The sequence below is a fragment of the Larimichthys crocea genome, chromosome XIII (assembly GCF_000972845.2).
Source record: "Larimichthys crocea isolate SSNF chromosome XIII, L_crocea_2.0, whole genome shotgun sequence".
NCBI classification, from domain to species: Eukaryota; Metazoa; Chordata; class Actinopteri; family Sciaenidae; genus Larimichthys; species Larimichthys crocea.
Genome location: NC_040023.1, coordinates 11371445 through 11387175, shown reverse-complemented (window position 1 = coordinate 11387175; position 15731 = coordinate 11371445). Strand labels below are relative to the sequence as shown.

Here is a 15731-nt window from a genome sequence, read left to right as displayed (position 1 = left end):
CATGTTTCTGGTTTAATCTGACATGTTTGTAGTTTAATCTGACTTGTTTGTAGTTTAGTCTGACTTGTTTGTGGTTTAATCTGACATGTTTGTAGTTTAATCTGACATGTTTCTGGTTTAATCTGACATGTTTGTAGTTTAGTCTGACATGTTTGTGGTTTAATCTGACATGTTTCTGGTTTAATCTGACATGTTTCTGGTTTAATCTGACTTGTTTGTAGTTTAGTCTGACTTGTTTGTAGTTTAGTCTGGCATGTTTGTGGTTTAATCTGACTTGTTTGTAGTTTAGTCTGACATGTTTCTGGTTTAATCTGACTTGTTTGTAGTTTAATCTGACTTGTTTGTGGTTTAATCTGACATGTTTGTAGTTTAATCTGACTTGTTTGTAGTTTAGTCTGACATGTTTGTAGTTTAGTCTGACATGTTTGTGGTTTAATCTGGCATGTTTGTAGTTTTTTAAACTGACTTTGACTGCAACACGTTTCCTTCATAAGAACAAACACCAGTTCAGCTGGACGAGAGACAAACAGTCAGTTTATCTGTCGACACGCTCAGTCCCCATGCAGACTCTTCATGAACTGTCCCCGAGAAAACAGCCTCAGTCTGGGCAGAGAGAGCCGGGTCAGTCCCTGTTCACTGATGGAGGTGATGAACTCTGCATGGTGGGCCAGGATCTCCATCACAACACAACCTGACAGCTTCCAGGAGAAACCCGTCAAAATAAAAGCATACCTATCAACATAATGATGTATATTTCTGGTTAGGGCACTCTGTCGAGGAGTTACTGTTGGACGTCGTCTGATCAGTGTGTTTTGTCTCCTCAGAGTCTCTGCAGACGGTGATCCTGACCCACACAGACCTGCAGCCTCCAGTCCGGACAGACCAGAACCAGACAGAAGCTGTCGACAGCAATGCTTCCTGCCCGCTGACGCCTCGCTCTCCTTCGCCCGCCGACCACCCGCCCATCTCACCGAGCAGCTCAGCCGTTTGCAGCGACGCCGATCTGGACAGCGACTGGACCGAGCAGAGTCGAAGTCCGAGACCTCCGAGGAAAAACAAGAGAGGGCGGCCTCCGCTCGCTGGCAGGAACAAACGGAAGCGCTCGACTCCGGCTCAGAGTTTCATCTGTCAGGTGTGCGGGCGCTCTCTGCAGGGGAAGGGCTTCCTGCTCAAACACGTCCTGCAGGTCTGCGCCAACGACCCGGACAGCCGCTGCGGTGTCTGCGGCGAACATTTGGACTCTGCAGATGACCTGACGGCTCACCTGCAGACGCACCAGAAGAAGAGTAAAACCTGCTCGTTTTGCGGAAAAACCTTCCAGTCCATCCTGGCGCAGGAGCTGCATGTGCGTCTGCACACTGGAGAGAAACCGTACAGCTGCGACGTCTGTGGCAAAAAGTTCAGCCAGAAGGGAAACCTGACGTCGCACATTCGCATCCACGCCGCAGAGAAACCTTTCAAGTGCAAAGAGTGCAGCCGGGCCTTCTGTCACATGACCTCTTTGGAGCGGCACATGCGGGAGCACAGCGGCGAGGAGCTGCATGCCTGCAGCATCTGCGGACAGGAGTTCACCAAGTCTCGCAGCCTGCGGCGACACATGGCGACTCATCAGAAAGACACCATCGACAAGCCCAAGAGATACCGCAGCTCGGCGCCGTCCTTCCACTGCAAAGTGTGCGGGGACGCCTTCGACAAGAGGACCTTCTTGGTAAAACACGTGGAGACTCACCTGCAGGATCCGGACTGCTGCTGCGGACTCTGCGGACACCACTACGAGTCCCCCGCTAGCCTCGCGGCTCACCTGCACTCCCACCGTGAGATCGGCAACACGTGCCATGTCTGTGGGAAGTGCTTCCCGGCTCACGCAGCGCTGGAGATGCACATACGGATCCACACCGGAGAGAAACCGTACAGCTGCAGCTTCTGCGGGAAAGCCTTCAACCAGAGCGGTAATCTGAAGACGCACCTGAAGATCCACACCGGGGAGCGCGCCTTCTCCTGCAGCCTCTGTGGGAAAGGCTTCACCCAGAAACAGACTCTGGACACTCATGTCCGCTTCCACAACAAGGAGAGACGCTTCCTGTGTCAGGTCTGTGGGAAGGGCTTCATGCAGGACGTGGACCTGAAGAGACACATGCTGATCCACACCGGAGAGAAACCATATAGTTGCAGGGTGTGCGGGAAGAGCTTCCAGGCCAAGCGATCACTCAACGGACACCTCAAGGTCCACTCCACAGGGGGGGTGGAGCCAGACCTGGACCAGGCCGAGCAGCCGAGGATGGACGCGCTCTACTCGGGCTTCATGCAGCTGTAGGCCGAGTTTAAAGGAGCAGACTGCTGTTTGTGTTTGCACGTGTTAGAGACTAAGAAGTCGCTGTAACTGTCGACTCACCAACAATGTTCAACAACTTCACTGTCACTGTTTCAAGTATTAAACCTCAGTCCTGCCTCAAACCTGTCTGTGTATCACAAAGTCAATACTTCTTTGTGTAAAGTTACTGTAATCCCACAACAGCCAATCATCATCCAGGTCCCCAGCAGCAGCTGATCTCACTGCCTAGTCCAGCAGCAGTCAGCCCAGCTCGGCGTCTGTCTTTCAGCCTTTTATTTCACCAAGCTCTCACCAACCACTAAAAGTCAGTCCCACATTTACTCTTGTCCGGCGGCTTCTTGCTCGCTCACTCTCTCCTTTTCTCTTCTTAGCTTCTGAAGCTCATACAGCTTTTAGGTAGTATCAGTATCAGTAGTATTAGTAGTATCAGTAGCATTAGTAGTATCAGTATTAGTAGTACTCTCGGTATCAGTAGTATCAGTAGTATTAGTACTCTCGGTATCTGTAGTATCAGTAATATTAGTACTCTCTGTATCGTAGTATCAGTAGTATTAGTAGTATCAGTAGTATTAATAGTATTAGTACTCGGTATCAGTAGTATCAGTACTCTCGGTATCGGTAGTATCAGTAGTATTAGTACTCTTGGTATCGGTAGTGTCAGTAGTATTACTAGTATCAGTAGTATCAGTAGTATTAGTACTCTCGGTATCAGTAGTATTAGTACTCTCGGTATCTGTAGTATCAGTAATATTAGTACTCTCTGTATCGTAGTATCAGTAGTATTAGTAGTATCAGTAGTATTCGTACTCTCGGTATCGGTAGTATCAATAGTATTAGTACTCGGTATCAGTAGTATCAGTACTCTCGGTATCGGTAGTATCAGTAGTACTAGTACTCTTGGTATCGGTAGTGTCAGTAGTATTACTAGTATCAGTAGTATCAGTAGTATTAGTACTCTAGGTATCGGTAGTATCAGTAGTATTGGTACTCTCAGTATCAGTAGTATCAGTAGTATTGGTACTCTCGGTATCAGTAGTATTAGTAGTATCAGTAGTATTGGTAGTCTGGGTATCGGTAGTATCAGTAGTATTAGTAGTATTGGTACTCTCTAGTATTAGTAGTATTGGTACTCTCGGTATCGGTAGTATCAGTAGTATTAGTAGTATTGGTACTCTCTATCAGTAGTATCAGTAGTATTAGTAGTATTGGTACTCTCGGTATCGGTAGTATCAGTAGTATTAGTAGTATCAGTAGTATTGGTACTCTCGGTATCGGTAGTATCAGTAGTATTAGTAGTATCAGTAGTATCAGTAGTATTGGTACTCTCGGTATCGGTAGTATCAGTAGTATTAGTAGTATTGGTACTCTCGGTATCGGTAGTGTATCCTCCGGTCCAGCAGGTGGCAGGCTCCGTCTCTCCGTCTCTCTCCCCTCAGTGTGAACTCGGTGATCCGGGTCAGAACCGCCTTGTTTTCCTTCCTGCTGGCCGGTGGACGGAGCTCTGGACCGGGATGTCTCTGACAGAAGCCCCGCGGCGCTGCGGGCTGCGGACCCTGATGGAGTCGGTGTCGGAGCAGCTGACCCGGGTCGTGGAGGAGATCCTGGGGCTGGTAGAGAAGCGGAGCGGGGGCTGCGGACGCCGCCTGCTCCACCTGCTGCGGCTGCTGCTCACCGAGCGGCTGGCGGTGGCGGCGGAGCGGATCGTCGGGCTGCTGGAGCGGGAGGTGGAGGAGTACCGGCGGCAGCTTGAGCGGCAGAGCCGGCTGCTGGAGGCCGTGCTGAGCCCGGTGGTCCGACTGACCCGGACAGGTGAGGTCAACTCTGCAGACTGCCACATCATCACTGACTGTTGCTAGGTAACGAGGTCAGCCAATCAGAGAGATCAATCACACAACATCACGAGACGTGCTACGTCATACCGAGTGATGACGACATCCTCACCTGAACCAGGTGACTCACCTGCCACAGTCCGGACCGTCAGAGCACTCATGGGTCATTTCAAAGGTGGACCAGAACCAGAACCTGTCCACAGGTCACCTGATCATCACACTGAGGTGTGAACGTATAGGACGTTATTACGTCACATCTGATGTAACGGGGTACGATTCTGATTGGTTACTAAGAGTGAGGTGCGTTCATGTTCAATGGGAAACTTTATTTAGCCAATCACAACATGCTCGTGACGTCACAACATGCTCGTGACGTCACAGATGATGATGACGTGTCTTTTGTTCTCGTTTCCTTCCAGACTCAGTCAAGGCGACCAGCGAAAACGAAAACCACCACCTGCTGTCGGATGCTGACCCCGCCCACCTCCCCACAGCCCCGCCCACCTCCACCTCCTCAGGTGCGTCTGCTGCCGACAGCGATGATGACTGGAGGGGGAGTGACAACTCTTCCAGTCACAAACAGTCAAACAGGATGGATGGAGGACGGCGTGGAGGCGGTCGGAGACGGCGGGTGGCGGCGGTGCACCGCTGTGTCAGCTGTGGGAAGAGTTTCCGCCATAAAGGGAATCTGGTGAAACACGTGGAAACACACTCAGACGATCCCGAGCGTCTCTGCGGAGTCTGCGGCGAACACTACGAGTCCTCCGATGGTTTGGTCGACCATCTCAGGTCTCACAGAGAAGCCGTCAGCGGTGGCAGGACATGTGACATCTGCGGGAGGACGTTTCAGAACATGGAGACGCACATGAGGAGCCACACCGGAGACAAACCGTTCAGCTGCGACATCTGCACAAAAAGCTTCCCCCGACCCGGAGCGCTGAGGAGACACAGGAAGATCCACAGCAGGAGTACGGCCGACATCTGCCCGGTCTGTGGACTCACCTTCACCCAGAACCAGTTGCTCCAGGATCACCTGAAGACCCACAAAGAAGACGATGGAGACCAAAGCGAAGAGGACGACGAGGACGGTCAGTCAAAGAGCTCTGGACCGAAGACGTCTCAGTCGTCCTCACTCTGCTGCAGAGTCTGCGGTGACTCCTTCCACAGCCGAGGCTTCCTGAGGAAACATGCTGAGACGCACAGCAGGGAGGCTCAGTGCGTCTGCGGCGTCTGCGGACAGCAGCTGGACTCACCTGACGGCCTGCTGACTCACCTGCAGTCTCACAGAGAGACCAGCGGGACTTGCAGCATCTGTGGTAAAAGTTTCCAGAACATGGAGACACACATGCGAAGCCACACTGGGATCAAGCCGTATCGCTGCAGCGTCTGCAACAAACGCTTCCCCCGACCCGGAGCGCTGAGGCGCCACAAGAAGATCCACGGCGGGGAGCGGCCATACGCCTGTCAGCGCTGCGGGAAGACGTTCATCGAGAACAGTGCCTTAAAGACTCACAGCCGGAGTCACTCGTGGGAGATCCACAGCGATGAGAGTCGGCCGGACTCCCAGAGCCTGGAGGAGGTGGAGAAAACCGAAGAGAACGCCAGGGTGTCGACTCCGGCATCTCACTGCTGTAAAGTCTGTGGGGAGTCTTTTCAGAGTAAAGGTAGTTTGAGGAAACACGCCAAGAGTCACACGACAGAGTCCATCTGCGGCGTCTGCGGCGAAGGTTTACCGCCATCAGAGACCTTGACGGACCACCTGCAGACTCACAGGGACGCCGGGAAAATCTGTCACATCTGTGGTAAAACCTACCAGAACATCGAGACTCATATGCGGAGTCACACCGGAGTGAAGCCGTACTGCTGCGCCGTCTGCGGTAAATCCTTCCCGCGGCCCGGCGCCCTGCGTCGCCACAAGAGGATCCACACCGGTGAACGGCCATACATCTGCGAGTTCTGCGGAAAGACGTTTATCGATAACGGTGCCCTGACGACGCACATCAGGAATCACACCGGAGACAAACCGGCCCATCGGGTCTCCTGCGAGACCTGCGGGAAGAGCCTGGCATCCGTCCATGTCCTGGAGGTCCACAAGAGGATCCACACGGGCGAGAAGCCGTTTCAGTGTCGCATCTGCGGGAAAGCCTTCAGGCAGGTGGGAGGGCTGAACGCCCACATGCTGACCCACACCGGGGAGAAGCCATTCAGCTGCAGCCTCTGCAACAAGAGCTTCAGCACCAAAGGTTACCTGGAGACACACATCCGCTTCCACAAGAAGGAGCGAGCCTTCAGTTGCCACCTATGCTGGAAGGCGTTCGTCACCAAGAATGACCTGAAGAAACACCTGCTGACGCACACTGGAGAGAAACCGTACAGCTGCCGCGTCTGCGGGAAGAGCTACCAGGAGAAACGCTCCAGAGACGTCCACATGAAGGTTCACCTGGACGTCCGGATCAGCAAGGAGCCAATCAGGGAGCCAGACTTCATACAGCTGTAGAGTTCAGACCGGTTCAGACTGACATCAGCCTGAACAGCAGAGACACAAAATCACCAAAAACTGAAGTTTTATTCTCAAAACAGTTTCCAGATGTTTATTAAAAAAAAACACACACAATGCTTTTCATCATTTCATGATCTGATTATTTTAACTTAGATAATTGATATGATACTCAGATATGGACGGACTTGATATCGACATTCATCGACTGTGACGTCATTCCTCGACTGTGACGTCATTCATCGACTCTGTGACGTCATTAATCGACTGTGACGTCGTTCATCGACTGTGACGTCATTCATCGACTCTGTGACGTCATTAATCGACTGTGACGTCATTCATCGACTCTGTGACATCATTAATCGACTGTGACGTCATTCATCGACTCTGTGACATCATTCATCGACTCTGTGACGTCATTCATTGACTCTGTGACATCACTCATCGACTCTGTGACGTCATTAATCGACTGTGACGTCATTCATCGACTCTGTGACATCATTCATCGACTCTGTGACGTCATTCCTCGACTGTGACGTCATTCATCGACTCTGTGACGTCATTCATCGACTCTATGACATCATTCATCGACTCTGTGACGTCATTAATCGACTGTGACGTCGTTCATCGACTGTGACGTTGTTCATCGACTGTGACGTCATTCATCGACTGTGACGTCGTTCATCGACTGTGACGTCGTTCATTGACTGTGACGTCGTTCATTGACTCTGTGACGTCACGACTCAGCTGCTGGTTTTGAAAAATAAAATTCACAAGGAAAAAAAAGTCTGATTTCAGTCTAAGATCCATAAAAAGTTCTTGAAGTAGTTACACACGTGGACAAAATTGTTGGTACACTTCGTTTAATGAAACTCACAATGGTCACAGAAATAACTTCAATCTGTAAAAAGTAATAAATAAAAATTCTGAAATTTAACCAATGAAAGTCAGACATTGCTTCAACAGAATTATTTAAAAAAATAAACTCATGAAACAGGCCTGGACAAAAATGATGGTACCCTTAGAAAAGACTGAAAATAATGTGACCAAAGGGACATGTTAATTCAAGGTGTGTCCACTAATTAGCATCACAGGTCTCTACAAGCAATAATCAGTCAGTGGGCCTATATATAGGACTACAGGTAGTCAGTGTGCTGTTTGGTGACATGGTGTGTACCACACTCAACATGGACCAGAGGAAGCAAAGGAAAGAGTTGTCTCAGGACATTAGAAAGGTAAAGGCTATAAGACCATCTTCAAGCAGCTTGATGTTCCTGTGACAACAGTTGCACATATTCAGAAATTTAAGATCCATGGGACTGTAGCCAACCTCCCTGGACGTGGCCGCAGGAGGAAAATCGATGACAAATCAAGGAGACGGATAATACGAATGGTAACAAAAGAACACAGAACAACTTCTAAAGAGATTAAAGGTCAACTTCAAGCTCAAGGAACATCAGTGTCAGATTGCACCATCCGTCGTTGTTTGAGCCAAAGTGGACTTGATGGGAGACGACCAAGGAGGACACCATTGTTAAAAAAAAGTCATAAAAAGCCAGACTGCCAAACTACATGTTGACAAGCCACACAGCTTCTGGGAGAATGTCCTATGGACAGATGAGACAAAAATTGAACTTTTTGGCAAGGCACATCAACTCTAAGTTCACAGATGAAAAAATGAAGCATATAAAGAAAAGAACACTGCCCCTGCTGTGAAACATGGAGGAGCCTCTGTTATGTTCTGCGGCTGCTTTGCTGCATCTGGCACAGGGTGTCTTGAATCTGTGCAGGGTACAATGGATTTTCAAGACTATCAAGGGATTCTAGAGAGAAATGTGCTGGCCAGTGTCAGAAAGCTTGGTCTCAGTCGCAGGTCATGGGTCTTGCAACAGGACAATGACCCAAAACACACAGCTAAAAACACCCAAGAATGGCTAAGAGGAAAACACTGGACTATTCTAAAGTGGCCTTCTATGAGCACTGACCTTAATCCTATTGAGCATCTCTGGAAGGAGCTGAAACATGCACCCTTCAAACCTGAGACAACTGGAGCAGTCGGCCAAAATACTGAGAGGTGCAAAGGTCTCACTGACATTTACAGGAATTGTTTGATTGCAGTGATTGCCTCAAAAGGTCAAAAAGTTGTGCAACAAAATATTAAGTTTATGGGGTACCATCATTTTTGTCCAGGCCTGTTTCATGAGTTTATTTTTCTTTAATAATTCTGTTGACGCATGGTTGAAAAGCAATGTCTGACTTTCAGATTCAAGTTATTTCTGTGACCATTGTGAGTTTTTCTTTCATTAAATGAAGGGTACCGACAATTTTGTCCACGTGTGTAAATGATTCCTTGAACTGTTCCAGTCATCTTTAAATTCCATGTGCTCCTTGGATTGTCCCGAAGGACACTGAATGAATTCCTGGGATCATTGAATAAGTTTTTTGAGTCCTTGAATAAACTTGATTCACGTGACTTAAGGAACATATTCTTTATGATTTCCAGGAGTCTTAAAAATGTTTCAGGTTTTTTATGTAGTCATTAAATGGATTCCCAAAATCTGTGAAATGTTCCAGGTGTCTTTGAATGAGTCCTTTAAAAATATCCCAGGGATCCTTGAATTCATTTCTATGTCCCTTCAAATATTCTTGGGGTCCTTGAATAAGTTAAATGACTCCGTGCTTTTATTGTGAAGACTTCGTGTCAGCTGGACGGACCGATGGAGCTGACGCTGTGTGACGTAGCGGCCTCTTCCCAGCAGAGGTCGCTGTTTGGACAAACTAACGCCAGAGGAGGTCGAAGCCCCGCCCCCTTCAGGTGAGACAGACACGGGTATTTTATTTTGATTAGCGCTCTTGTGTCACGTGTTTCCGGTTGCCTGGGTGAAGTTTGGACCGGGTCCGGTCCGGCCAGGTTCGGTTCGGTTCGGTCCAGTCCAGGTTTCCAGTTTAACTGAAGCGTGTGCATGTTGATGTGGCTGTGAGGCGGTGTGACACCTGAAGTGATTGGCAGAGCAGGTGACCCTGTCCCTGCCTGTTTGAAACAGTGTCAGTGAGACAGGTACCGAACCAAGCCAGTGACCCGTCCAGACACACAGACAGACAGGTGAGAATGTTTGGAGGGGCTGTGCACCTTGTGTCTGTGTGGACAGGTGAGAGAGGGAGAGACACATGGGTCCTATATGTGTATTTCATGTGTGTGTATTTTACGTGTGTGTATTTCATGTGTGTTCTGCTGCACACACATGACGGGGGCGTGGACACGCCCACACTGAGGATGGAGGCGTTTGACGTGACGAGCTGCGCCATAGAAACCAGACGGCGTGTCCCATCCGTGATGAAGCGGACCTGTTGGTGAGTCTCTGTTGTTGGCATGTACTATGATCCATCTCAGTGTTCCTAACGTGTTGTGTTAGCTGGAGAAGCTGCAGGTTCTGGGGGTCCGGGCGGTTCTGCTGTTGTCCATGCCTGGAAGAAAACCTCCTGACTGGGTCTCTGAGGCTTGGACCCCATGGTTCCAGCTGAGGGAGACATCCAGCAGGTGTCTGCAGAGAATCAAGGACCTGTTTGATGTCGTTACTCCAGGTACAAATGAGTCCGGTTCTTTATCAAGAACCTGGTGAAAGGACTAACTCTCCAGAAGGACGTCCAGCAGGCTCCACAGTTTGTCTTAAAGGTAATGACTGACCTTCATCTTGTTGACACAACTTTGACACATGAAAATACAGTGAAATACTGTAAACACACATGTCTCATTAATCATGTCACTAACTAAACTTCTTCCCTGGAGTTTCTGTCTCTGTCGTCCAGCAGGTTCTCGTGGATCGTGGCTGCTGCTGTGGTCCTGCATGACGTCCACTACACATATTACTACTGTCATTACTGCTGCCATATCTGCTACTGTAATCATTTTATCAGTCATTGTAATTCATTGTCATTTTATCATTCATTGTAATTCATTGTCATTTTATCAGTCATTGTAATTCATTGTCATTTTATCAGTCATTGTAATTCATTGTCATTTTATCAGTCAGTGTGATTCATTGTCATTTTATCATTGATCATTGATCACCACAGTAATTTGGAGTAGGTCAGTACTACTTTAACTTCCTGGGGTTTCGTCCAGCACCTGGTCAACCACCTGAAGACCAGCCACATGGAGAGACCAGGTCCACCTGTAAGGACCTGTAGAGTTTTTCAGCATGGCGCTGTGAAGATCCAAAGCGCCACACAGGAGTCACATGACTCAGAGTCACATGACCAGAACACAAACCCAGACTGGACGGGGTTTTAATGTGTAACAATTCAAATGTTTGTATGTTTGAACATTTTCTACCTCAAAGCACAGAAATATTCAGACACCTCGCTCAGATTCAGTTTTTTAATAACAGAACCAAAGAAATGAATAAATCAGTTCATCAAACGTGACGGGTTCATTTATCTAAAGCATTTAAATGTTTCTTTGTGTCACACAGAAGAACCTGAAGAGACAAACACAGAGTAACAACCTCAGCCTGGACTGTTCAGTCGTCTTGTAGACCAGCTGTGGGAGCCGTCTCTGGACTCGTTGGTTGTTGTTGGACATTCTTCACCTTCTGTGTTTCAGCAGCTGATTGGCTGTTCAGTCATGTGACAGTCTGTCGACTCATTTCCTGTAAAAACACGTTCGGCGTCTGAAAAGAACAAACAAGTGTTTTCATTAACGAGAGAGAGACAGAGAGAGAGACAGACAGAGAGACTACAGGAGAGAGAGACGGAGAGACTACAGGAGAGAGAGACTACAGGAGAGAGAGACAGAGAGACTACAGGAGAGAGAGACAGAGAGAGAGACAGAGAGACTACAGGAGAGAGAGACAGAGAGAGACAGACAGAGAGACTACAGGAGAGAGAGACAGAGAGAGAGACAGACAGAGAGACTACAGGAGAGAGAGACAGAGAGAGAGACAGAGAGACTACAGGAGAGAGAGACAGAGAGAGAGACAAGAAAGACAGAGAGACGGAGAGAGAGACAGAGAGAGAGACAGAGAGGAGACGGAGAACGAAGACAGAGAAGACGAAGAGACAGAGAGAGAAAGACATGAGATAAGACAGAGAGAGAGACAGAGCAAGAGGAGAGAGACGGAGGAGCAAGACGAGAGAAAAAACAGACTGAGAAGAGAGAGAGAGAGAGACAGAGGAGAGAGACAGAGAGAGAGAGAGAGAGAGAGAACGAGAGAGAGACAGAGAAGCAGAGAAGCAGAGAGAGAGAGACGAGACGAGGAGAGACAAAAGACAGGACTTCCTGGTCCACCGGGTGTATCCTGTTAAAACACACATGGTTCATTAACTTTTTAAAGAACCACACACCATAACACACAGACACGTTACATCAGGGCTCTCATGTAGAAAAACATTTCAGGAGCTGGATTAACGATGAGTCAGCATCTGGCTCTGTAAATAATAGTTTTGTCACGTTTTATTTCATAAACTCAACATGTCAAAATCATCAATATGGTGATTTCATATATTGTTAAGGTATGTTCACAGTGAGCAACACATCATTATCATCATACGCATCAGTAATAATCAAAACATCACGTATCACATAATAATCTAGAACCACAAATAACCATCAAAGATCTCAATAGTCCATCTTAAGCTATCAAAATCAGCTGATCATCAGACATCAATGCTATATTTATAGTTGTATCAATCAAACGCCCACAGATCATCATGCTCGCATCATTAATAATCAAAACACCATCAGCAAGATAGCATAACAAAACTCAAATCATCATACACTCATAATAATCAAAACACAACGATTCATCAATATCATCAAGTAGAGTAATCAAAACACTCAACAGATCATCATATCATCAGTAATAATCAAACAAATCAAGATCCATCGTAATCAGATAACAATCATACCACTCAAGATATCATATATCATAATAATCAAACATCTATAGATCATCATATATCCAATCAGAACTCAAGAAAGTACACACGATCATCAATATCGCACATTGCGTAATACTAAACGATCACTGATCGAAGTAACGGATCGTACGGAAAGCTTCTAATAACCATCAATAACCATCACAGATCACGTCAATATGACAGGGTCTAAGAAATCAAAACATCAAACAGATCTCAATATACATCAGTAATTAATCAAAACATCACGTATCAGAATCCATAGTAAACAAACAATCACGTCATCATACATCAGTAAAATCAAATCATGATCATCTAATATCCATCAGTAAAGTCTAGCAAAACAAGTCACAGATCATCAATGTCCAGTCAGTAATAATAAACATCACAGATACATCCTAAGGTCCATCAGCTACTAAATAAAACACTCCACCAGATCAATCACGTCCTCCACTCATAAATAATCAAACCATGCGAGCCAGATTCCTACATCCACATACAGTCATAAAAATCAAACGATCATAACAACTATCATGCATATCCATCAGTTCAATACCATCAACATTCACAGACTCAGCATTATCCATCAGTATATCAGGATTGTAAGCCTGATAAACATCCATAACACTGTGATATCAATAGATACAATGTACAACCAGCGCAACACGCAGGAACAACTGGATACCGAGAGACTATAGCGGGGCAGTAAAAGTACCAAGTACGGGTAGCAATAAAACTCTACGACCACTATAGTAGCAACTCTACTACCTCAACTGCTAAGCGCTATAACTGAAAACTCTTGTCTCTCTGTTCTGGCTCTCTCTGCTCGTTCTTCGTCTCCTCGCTCTCTCTCTCTCTCTCTGTCTGTCCTGTCTCTCGCTCCTCTGTTCTCGCTCTCTCTCTCGCTCCTCTCTCTCTGTCTCTCTCTCGCTTCTCTCTCTCTCTTCCTCTGTCTCGTCTCTGTCTATCTCTCTGCTCCCTCTCTCTCTCGTGCTCTCTCTGTCTGTCTCTGTCTCTGTCTCTCTCTCCTCTCTCTCTCTCGCTTCTCTGTCTTGTCCTGTCTCTCCTCTCATCTGTTCTTCCTCTCTGTCTCCTCTCTCTCCTCTGTCTCTCTCTCTCTCTCTCTCTCTGTCTCTTCTCTGTCTCGCTCTCCTCTCCTCTCTCCATCTGTAACCGTTCATGTCTATTAATCATGTCACTAACTAAACTTCTTCCCTGGAAGTTTTCCTTTCTCCTGTCGTCCAGGCAGGTTTCTCGTGATCGTGGCTGCTGCTGGGGCCTGTCATGACGGCCACTACACAGATTACGTACTGGCCATTATTGCTGCCATATCTCAATCAAGTTTATAGTTAAGTTGATGATTTTCTGCTGCGGAGATCTGTGTCTCTCTTATCTCAGTGGAATTGTACAAGAATGTTTGTTTGATTGTTCCTGTACCCTGACATCCTAGTCACGTTGTGCGTCCTGGGAGGAGGGGACCTCCGCTGGGGCTCTTCCGCAGGTTGTCTTCGCACCTTTGGTCCGCTGGTAAGGTTTTTGTGGGCAATTTTTTCCCTCACTGGAACCGAGGTGGTGTCGTAAGGGTGACAAGGGTGTCACGTCCCTGTACAGATTGAAAGCCTAAGGAGGAAAAGGGACTTGTGACTGTGGGCGCCGCGCTAAAATAAAATCTTGATTTAACCACACCACTATACTACAACTGATACTACAACTATTACTACAACTGTACGACCGCGCTGACCCACCCCTATACTACAACGATACTACAACTGTACTACACTTCTACTACACAACCGACCAAGAATACAACTATACTACACAGCTCTACTAACATACTATGCGCTCACAATATATTACTACAACTCGTACTACGCTCAACACCACACGCAACTTTAAAAATACTACAACTATACGAAGCAGCTGTGTAGCTACAAGCTCAACTACCACACCACTAACCGACAACTATACTACACTGTAATACAGCTAACTATCACAGCACACTACTGCCCTAAACTATTGACTATCCGGACTCCGGTACACAACTATACTACAAGTTAATATCCACAAAAAAACACAATATGAAACGTCTACGGACAACTCATACGACAAGTTAGACTACCACTTCGCTACAAACTAGACTAACATAGAATACTAACAACCTATACTACTAACCTCTTAGCTACAAGAGAGTACGACAATTAAGACGACAACTGTGTACTACAAGCTCAACTACCACACCACCATACAACTTATACAACTGTACTACAGCTCAACTACCACACCACTTATACTAAACTATACTACAACTGTACTACAGCTCTACTTACCACACCACTACTACATTATACACAACTATACTTACAACTCTACTACAACGATAGCTAGAAAAAAAAAAAAAAAAAAAAAAAAAAAAAAAAAAAAAAAAAAAAAAAGAAAAAAAAAAAAAAAAAAAAAAAAAGAAAAAAAAAAAAAAAAAAAAAAAAAAAAAAAAAAAAAAAAAAAAAAAAGAAAAAACTAACACAACTGGACTACAGCACTAAACCACACACGATACTACAACTATACTACAGCTGTACTACACTCTACCACCGACACAAAGCAAAAACCACTATACTACAACTATACTACAAACTGTAGCTACACGTCTGCTACCACACCACTATACTACAACTATACTACAGGCTCTATCTTACAACACAAGCCACATACAACTAAAACGATACTACAAATGTACGGGCAGCTCTACTTGACCACACCACTATTACTCACAACTATACTACACACAGACTGTACCTACAAGCATCGTATACCACAACGCACTACTACTACATACTACATACGACCAAACTATACTGACACTCAGCACCACACCAGTAGACTACAACTATATCTACGACTGTACTGGCAGCTCTTGTGTAGGGCTTGTAGTACAGTTGGAAGTATAGTTTAGTGTAGTATAGTGGTGTGGTAGTAGCAGCGTAGTCACGCTGTAGTGTCAAGTTGTAGTAATAGTGGTGGGTAGTAGAGCTGTATAGTCCAAGCCTGTAGTATAGTTTTGTAGTATAGTAGTGTGTGGTATCGGAAAAGACTGAGTACAGTTGTAGTAAGAGTTGTATATAGTGGTGTGGGTAGTAAGAGCTGTGTATAGTTGTAGTAA

At 46.5% G+C, this 15731-nt stretch overlaps 1 protein-coding gene across 1 annotated transcript in view; it reads left to right on the top strand.

Moving 5' to 3' along the window:
* The window catches only part of LOC113744041 (zinc finger protein 845-like), a 28057-nt gene extending 20472 nt beyond the window's left edge, over positions 1-7585 (top strand). Inside the window, exons 2-4 of the mRNA XM_027287006.1 lie at positions 825-2312; positions 3671-4141; positions 4581-7585. Coding sequence (XP_027142807.1) covers positions 825-2312; positions 3671-4141; positions 4581-6658 — 4037 coding nt within the window. The 3' untranslated portion in view covers positions 6659-7585. The remainder of the gene's footprint in view (positions 1-824; positions 2313-3670; positions 4142-4580) is intronic.
* The last annotated feature ends 8146 nt before the right edge of the window (positions 7586-15731 follow it).